This window comes from Halyomorpha halys, unplaced genomic scaffold (genome assembly GCF_000696795.3).
Source record: "Halyomorpha halys isolate HHAL.00 unplaced genomic scaffold, Hhal_1.1 Scaffold1644.1, whole genome shotgun sequence".
Lineage (NCBI taxonomy): Eukaryota > Metazoa > Arthropoda > Insecta > Hemiptera > Pentatomidae > Halyomorpha > Halyomorpha halys.
In genome coordinates this window covers 211698-220328 of record NW_027112225.1, presented here as the reverse complement: position 1 = coordinate 220328, position 8631 = coordinate 211698, and the positions used below count along the sequence as shown (strand labels likewise).

Below are 8631 nucleotides of genomic sequence, written 5' to 3'. Positions count from 1 at the left end.
AGCATGTTTAAATCCATTAAAACATTATTTAAGTATTTTTGTGATTTTAAATGTCAAAATAATTTTTTGTAATGTTTCAATTTAAATATTTAAATCGGTGAAAATTAAAGATATATGGATACCAATGCTTACCTCTTGCAGTTGAAAACAGCATTGTGTGTGTGAATTAGAAACCCTTATATCATTGAAATGTCCATCTGTACAATCAAACTGAAGCTTAACATGGTACAATTTTGGGGATATATAAATCATTATATTGGGGAAAAATAAATCCATTATTTTTACGTGAAATCCTAGACTTTATCTAAAATTTTCAGATTGTCCAATTTGGGTCAAATATACTCTGTTTTTTCTATAATTTGTAGTCATTTTAAAGGTACCTTCATAATGCCTCTCTAATAGAAGTCTTTGTCCTAATCGCCGAATATTTTAGTAACCGATTTTCACAATCTTCTCTTGATACCAATTTCTTATCACCAAGAAAGTTTTGCGAAGCAAGAAAGAGATGATAATTGCTTGGTGTCAGGTCCGGACTATATGGTGGATGCATCAAAACTTCCCAACTAAGCTCCTGGAGTTTCTGGGTAGTCACTATATATGTTTGTCCTGCCATTCTCTTGATGGAACAGGACACCACTTCTGTTAGCCAATTCTGGTCAATCGTTATCTTCAAATGGTCCAGTTTTTGACAATAAAGATCCGAATCAAGTGTTTCGCCATATGGAAGCAACTCATAATAAATGATTCGTTTCCAGTAAATACTTTTCAGAACCTTCCTGGCCATTAGTCCTGGTTTGGCCACCATTTGAGGCGCTTGACCACGATCAGTTTTGCACAACGTTATCTTATGTGATCCATTTCTCATCCCCAGTCATCATCCGCTTAAGAAATAGGTCGATTTCATTCCATTGGCCATGGTATCGCAGAATGAAATTTGAACCATCATGTTTTTGGGTGTTAATTGATGTGGTACCCAAACATCAAGCTTCTTTTTGAGCCCAGCTTTGTGCAAATGGTTTAAAACTGTTTCATGGTTGATATTTAGCTCCTGGGCGATGCTATAACTACTAATATGCCGGTCAACTTTGATTATTTCTGTGATATTATCGACATTTTCGACGACGGGCCTTCCAGTGTGAGGTGCGTCTTTAACATCAAAAATACCTGAACGGAATAGACAAAACCAAAATTGGGCATAATTAGCTGTTATAGTATCGGGACCATACACACCATTCACAATTTCAGTTGCCTGGCTTGCATTTTCGCCTTTATCAAAGAAAAACTATAAAATGTTTCGAATTTTCTCTTTGTTGACTTCCATCTTTAACACAACTGAACGGACCAAACAAAAAACTGCAAATGAATTTTTTTAGTGCGAAATGTCACCTTGACGAGCATAAATCTGAAATTGTTTGATCGATACTTTACGAGATATCGTTCGCTACAGCCATCTACTGAAAAAATAATGGATTTTTTTTTCCCCAACCAAATATTATGAGATAAATAATATTTTTTGTGTAATAAAATTTTTATTTTTTCAAGAATAAAAACATCAGTTTTATTTAAAATTTCATTTTTTTATATTATATATAATATAAAATAACAATGAAAGTCAAGAAAAACATCATATTTTAGACTTCTTGCCATGAAAAATAGTAAAAAACATTACTAAACAAAATGACAATATTTTTTTATGCAGCCGAATTCCATTGGTCGAAAAACTCAATATTTTGAAGTCAATCTTGTTCCGTAAGGCATTTATAAATAAAATTGAACTCCTTAACCCATATTCGAGACTCAATAACTCAAAATGAAAATTATAATAGGATTAACACTCTATAAGTCATGTAGGATGTCAAATGTATGATAGGCAGTTCATAAGATTATAGGGTGAACAAAGTTGGATATTATTATTGCTTTTTTTTTTTTTAATGATTGCAGAAGTTTGTCGGGGGACGTGGTCAGCAAAGTGACTGCACCCCCCAACAAACTTCTCCAATCATTAATCTACGGTCAACTATCTACACCTCATCTTTTTTTTTTAATTTAGGTAATTTCTACATACTCAGGCACTCACTCTTAGTTCCACATCTGATGAGGTTGCAATGATCGTTATTGGTTCTATTTTAGTATAGTTCTATTCTATTATAAAACCTTTTTATTTTTGTTACAGCCGATAAAAAGAAAGTATACAACTATAGAGTTGTTCAAATGAAGGATGGAAAGGAACTTGATATGAGAGGTCGTTGCAGTGCTGGTCAGAAAGTTCTTGCATCCCTTATTATAAGAATAGCACTTGCTGAAACATTTGGTTCAAAATGTGGTGTCCTTGCTCTTGATGAACCTACTACCAATCTTGACCATCAGAACATTCAGAAATTAAGCATAGCTCTAAAAGAGTAAGTCTGATATGTTTCTATCCTATCTTCATATTATCACAACATGAGTGGACTAGGGACATATTTCCAAAATGGGATCTATCTTATCTTTATATGAGTTTGATTAATTTTCAACCCGAATATTTTCTGTTTCAAGTTTTTCATGAACTAGTGTGTCCCACATGGTTTCTATTGATATCAGGACATTGAATAAGAGCCAATTTCATAAACATATACCTTTCTGTTCCTTAAAACCTTCAAGGGCTGTTATGATTATAAGACTTATTTGGTCATCTATTTTTAATTAATCTATTAAAAATAAGTAATAATAAGTTTCCATTTCAGATTAGTGGAGACCCATGCGATTAGAAAAAATTTTCAGTTAATTGTCATTACCCATGATTTGGCGTTTTTACGAATACTAACTGAAACAGAAAAGATTGATCATTATTTTGAACTATCAAGAAATATGGAGTAAGTCAAATTCTACTTTATTATTTTTTGAAAATGAATTAATTGCTTCTAAATCATATGCTATTAATATTAATCTCTTGCTATTTACTTGTTTTAGAGGAAAATCAGTAGTCTCAAAGATTGTTTTACATTAAACAGAGCAACCTATCAGGAGAAAAACGAATAAAATTTTAAATTTTTGTTTCTAAATTCATTTGTCAAATGAATCTCGAGAATTTTATTCTAATTTTGCATGGTATAATAAACTCAATTTTTAATTATTTGTTTCTTTGTTGATTTGTAATTATTGTATATCAGAATGTGTATATATGTAGTTATTTTTTATATTATATTAAAAATTATTATTATTATGATTGTCCTTAATTTGTGTGCGAATGCTTTTGATTGTTTTAAATTTTTTTTGTCTTCAAATATAAGAACTATTTTCTGTCTGAAAACTGACTCTGTCAAACATATTCTAAGCATTAAAAAAAACTACAACATAAATTTAATGAAAATATTGCTCAAAACAAAGCTTAAACCTTCTTGTAATATGATTTACCCTCCCCCCCCCCCAAAAAAAAAGAAAAAGAAAGAAACTGCACAAACTAACTTTTCCAAAATTTGAATTCATTTTTTTATTAAGTGTTCGGGGTATTTATAAATAACAAATTCATTTTTTGAATTGCGCATTAAATATGAAATTACTCCTCAGATAAAATTTTTCTCTGAATTCATTTCAATGGTTATGGAGAAGTAAAAAGTGTTTTCAAAACAATTTTTGTGATAAAACTTCAAAACTCGTGAAAGAAAAAAGCTATGTTTTTTCCAAGTTCTAACGAAGTTCCTCTAGCATATTTCATTCTTATTAACAAGTATTTTCTTATTGAATTTGTAAGGGTTGCTTAAAATCAGTGTTGATTTTTTATCTTACTTTAAAATAAAAACTGAATAAAAGCTCAAATAGGAAAAATTATGGACTGGATTTTCTTCTTCAGGAAAAATTATGTTGTGGCTCTTGACTGATATATATCTCTACTATAGCAGTTTATTGAATCATACATTAAATAACCTCCAAAAAATTGCTTAGTATCAGAACAATCAAGAAAAAATTATGGACCTGCTCTCAATGTTAAAGTACTCTAAAATGTAAATTGGCCATTAAATAAATAAATAAACAGAAAGGGTTTAGATTAGGTGCCTCCTGTCTTGTGGTCTATTGATATTTAAAGTCTCGGTTATATTCCACTGGATGGCGTCTTAGTCATGTTTCTTTTCTTATCATTTGTTTCTTAAAGTATATTCGCTGATTGTGCACAGTTGTGGAGGAAGGGATTGCTATGTGTGAGGTAGTCGAAAATTTGAAATTCTTTGATAATTATAATTAGAATACCAAGACTAAACTAGATCGATTTTCATCCTCCTCATTCTGTCATAATTATTAATCATAATTAATTAGCTTTTATTATGTTCTTAAATGTTTGCAAAATATAGTTGTTTAATGGACTTACTAGCAGGTCAAGAAATATTACCTTATCACCAGTTTAGCTCTACTTACTGGAGTTGCTGGTTGTATGAAATGGAACTTTTTGCATTTCTTGCTTGGGATAGCTTCTGGAGAAAGAATTTTCTTTTCAAATTTCTTTACTGACATCAGAAGTTCCTTACAGTACTATCTTATCTTCTCTAACAAGATTTTTTATACTGCAGAATGCTGAAGAACTATCTATTCATCAGACCTATTTTAGTAGGAGTTCTATAAAGTACTATTTTTGTAAAACCTCTTGGTGATAAATGCAGTGGACCTTCATACTTTGAGACCAACATATTTCAACCATACAGCAATAATTACTAGATATGCAGGCAAGAACCAATTTTATTTAAATTAAAACCTCAACTTTAATACACATAAAATTCATATTCAGAAGATTCAAACTTTTCCATGTAAAATGTTAAGACTTTGAAGAATGGACCTCCTTATCTAACTAAAAAATATCTTGCATATAGACTTATAAGTGACAATAGTTCCGAATTCTTACATATTACCAAAGATTTTACATTATATAAACAGTTGAATAAGTTTCTAATACAAAGTAACAGGTTTTTATTATGTACAATGTGTATTATTAGTTATTTACCTTTTTTTGGTATTTAAATATACATATATTTTAATATTTTATTGCAGTGATATTCTGAATGGGACACCTCTATTTGTCTGACAATTTTAAATGTACATACTAGAATATATGAAAACAATGCTTTCAAAATTTCTTTTTGGGAGATCTTCTAGATAGTGGATGTGGACAAAGAAAATTACCCAATAAGAGTTTTAATACCTCTAGATAAATATAAGGATAGCATAAGATTTGTTTCAAATTATTTTTTCATGCATTAGTCTAGCATGATTTAAACTAATTTTCTAAGAAAATTTCCTGTTTTGAATATTCATTTCCATTTTGTTCTTTTTGTTTCCATCAAATCTTTTAAGTGACAACATGCCTACAACCAGTAAAAGACTTTCATTACAACAAAAAAGGAAGTTATTGATTAGAACTATTTTGAGTGTATTTTTTAAAACCTCTTCATTATGGACAACATTTATTCACTATGACTGTCCCATATTCAGAGGTTTTACTGTATAGCTTTTTTTTCGTTTCTTACATTGTCTTTATCCAATAGCATTTTAAAGTAATTTCTCAGTTCATGTCTCCATTAGCGAATAGTTATTAAATGGATAGATCTGTTGAAAACTGCGCATTGAATATTTGGTCCGATTACAATTATCTTTTCAATCCATAAAAAGTGTTTTGAATACTTATATCTTAATTACTGGACAGAAGTTAAATAAAAATTGCTCTGTGAATAAATTTTAGTATAATTGTTATTACTTTCCTAACAGGCTCGGTAGCAACTGTCACTGCTACTTCCTTGTAAACTGTATAATAGTTACTGTAATGACTGCATTTAGTTTTATGGCAGTACTGTTGCTATAGGTCTAGTTTGACAAGGATAGTACATGTTGCAGCAGTAAAGCTAGTATCACAGTATAAGAATGTTTACAAGGTGACACTTTACAGTAGGTGCTGTCACAATATTACCTTTTATAATAGTACAGTAGCTTAATAAATTATGGTCTGATAGTTGTTAGTATCTTTTACAGCAGTGAAGCTATTTTCATATTAAGGCCCATTTATTTTATTAATATTTTTATTTTTTAATTTTGCTGTATCTTATTTCAGTTAATTGTATTTTTCTGATTTTTTTTTTTCATACCCTCCTGTAATGATGTTAGTGGGTATTTGGTACGTACATATAGGAGGTATGCTATATGTATAGCTGGGTGTTAAGGATGCCTTGGATTGCCTTTTGGGATTATAAGCTTAGGTGAGGGGTCCAATGAAGGTTGTAAACTTGGTTGGCTTACACTAGTGGATTATTGGAAGGGGGAGAGGCCGTTCCGCGTTTTTTTTTTTTTCTGATTAAGTAGTAATTTATTTTTTTACTAAAACCTACATTTAAAAATTATGAGAAAGAAATTATGAAAATTTATATTTCAAAAATTTTGATTATTTTATTTTTATAAGAATTAAAATTAGTTTGTTGTTTAAATAACTTTCAAATAAAAATTAACATTTATTATCAGCCTCTGGTTTATTGTATATGAATTAAAGGGCGTAGTACATAAAGTATTTTGTCCCATAAAATATCAAGTACAAAAAATATATTTTGAAATACTGCCCAATAAAAGTTTTATTTCTTATATTATGTATTTTATGACATTTTCAAACCTTTATCCATTCCTTTATTCTTCTAACCTCATTATCAGGATTACTTTGGTTAAGTGGAACCAGTTAAAGATATTTTGTATCCCTAATTTTTAAGATGAGAAGATAATCTAGGAGATAGGGTGTGGTGATGATACTTATTAGTGTCATTAATTATAAGTAATACTTATTTTATTTTTCCAACGTTTTGGCCTAAATTTTAGAACTTCAGGATGGCAGTATCGGAAAATACCACTAAGGGCCAATTAATGTTCTTCATTCCTGTTAAACTAAATGAATTTGTTGAGATACCAAGCTAACGCTTATAGGGTATGTTGCTGACTTCACTTTTAGATTTTAAGGGATTACAGACAACCAAGTACTAGCATTTAGCCTGGTATACAGGTTATATGCAGTAGTGGGGTGGGTATGGCATTCCCACTTGGAAATTTTTCCTGTAATTGTACAGATATGATACATCCGGCAACTTGTATGTTACTCCAAGACAGAAGGGCAATGGTTCAAAGTTGCTTTTATGAGATAGAAGCTTCTGTCTAAAAGGGATCAGGCATCGGTCCACCTCAATGGACATTGTTATTCAGTGAGTAGCTGAGGGGAAAGGGTACTGGTCCTTTACCTCTCTGACCATGCTCATGCGCAGAACTCAATTAATATTGTTTGACATAATGTTACCTACTCTACCTTTAAAAATCTATTTATATGGCTAAAGCGCTCATGCTGTCAGTAGAGTATCTGGTATATTTTTCAACTTTACTTGAGAAACTAAGCTTAGGAAGACAACTTTCACTTTCATTCTAACATGATAATGATTCTAGAGGTAGTGGGAATCATAGTATCACTTCTAATGATAGTAGAATTGAGTAAAAAAATATCTTTAATCCTTTGTATATATTTATGCTTATTCAATGTTACATATAGGGCCTTTCTCCCACCTTTGTTCAATTCGCATTTGGATTTTAATTATATCCAACAATTAACATCACGTGCAGCACATGTCCAGCAGATGCAGGCGGTTATAGCCTGAAATTCTATAGAACTGAAAGGTTGAAAATTAACGAGGAAATTTATCTTCATTGTCCTGTGATGAGCCCTTGTTGAATCTGCCGCCCACACATAATTTCTGGTAGTTATAATTTTAGAGAAAGACAGATAAGCAGTATTCTCTCTACTATGGTCGACTTTAACCGTTTTACGCAAGACCATTCTTGCTGCAGGTAAAACTTTGAGGTGCCCTATCATATTTTTCAACATCTTTTAGCATAATCTTGTCATTGGGCTCAAATAAAACACCTCTCCCCCCGCTTCCAACAGCATTTCCCATTTAATTAGAACAATGCATATCCGTTCATTTAATAAGCCGATTGTGAGCCCTTTCTTTGAAACTTACTTGCAAGCTTCGTTAAACTGAAAGTATTTAGTTGGCAATCTGTCAAGCACTCTGTTTAGGTATAAAGAATCTGTAAGTTTTGTCTTGTTTTTCTTCCTTGCCTCCTCTTCCTTTCAATCCTTCCATAACTTTTCACGCGGTATTATCGGTCGTATCCATCTCATTGACCTAAAAAAAAACTAAACAAAAAGATGGTTACGACTTCGATACGCTTATTCAGATATATCAACTAATTAATTACTTTAATTACCGCACTTACTTTGTGGTAGTATATTAGTTAGTTATCTCAGGATTTACACTTAATGCGATCGAATCTTGTGGATTGTACTCTGCTTTGTTGTACACGAGCAAAAACTTCTAATACTTTTCGAAATCTTTACAACTTCTTTCTGTTGTCATTTCCTTTGAACTCTTAAGGATCACCTCTAGGTGGATCCACATGTTGGCCGCTAACCACGGATCGGAGGCTCGTACAAATGCTCGGCAAACAAAGAGCGGCCCATCCACATGTCAGTGTTATTCAGAGAGGCAAGCATGGCGGACGTACTAGTGGTTTCAGCCATTGCACTAGGATTGTATTATTTTTATTACAAAAAAATAAAATGAAAGGAAATTAAATATAAATAAA

The 8631-nt window shown here is 31.3% G+C and overlaps 1 protein-coding gene across 5 annotated transcripts in view; it reads left to right on the top strand.

Moving 5' to 3' along the window:
- The window catches only part of rad50 (DNA repair protein rad50), a 37681-nt gene extending 34569 nt beyond the window's left edge, over nucleotides 1-3112 (top strand). For all 5 annotated transcript variants that reach the window (XM_014435669.3, XM_014435668.3, XM_014435667.3 and 2 more), the window contains 3 exons: nucleotides 2174-2399; nucleotides 2724-2852; nucleotides 2950-3112. In XM_014435669.3, the coding sequence (XP_014291155.1) occupies nucleotides 2174-2399; nucleotides 2724-2852; nucleotides 2950-2986 (392 nt within the window). In that variant the 3' untranslated portion in view covers nucleotides 2987-3112. The remainder of the gene's footprint in view (nucleotides 1-2173; nucleotides 2400-2723; nucleotides 2853-2949) is intronic.
- The last annotated feature ends 5519 nt before the right edge of the window (nucleotides 3113-8631 follow it).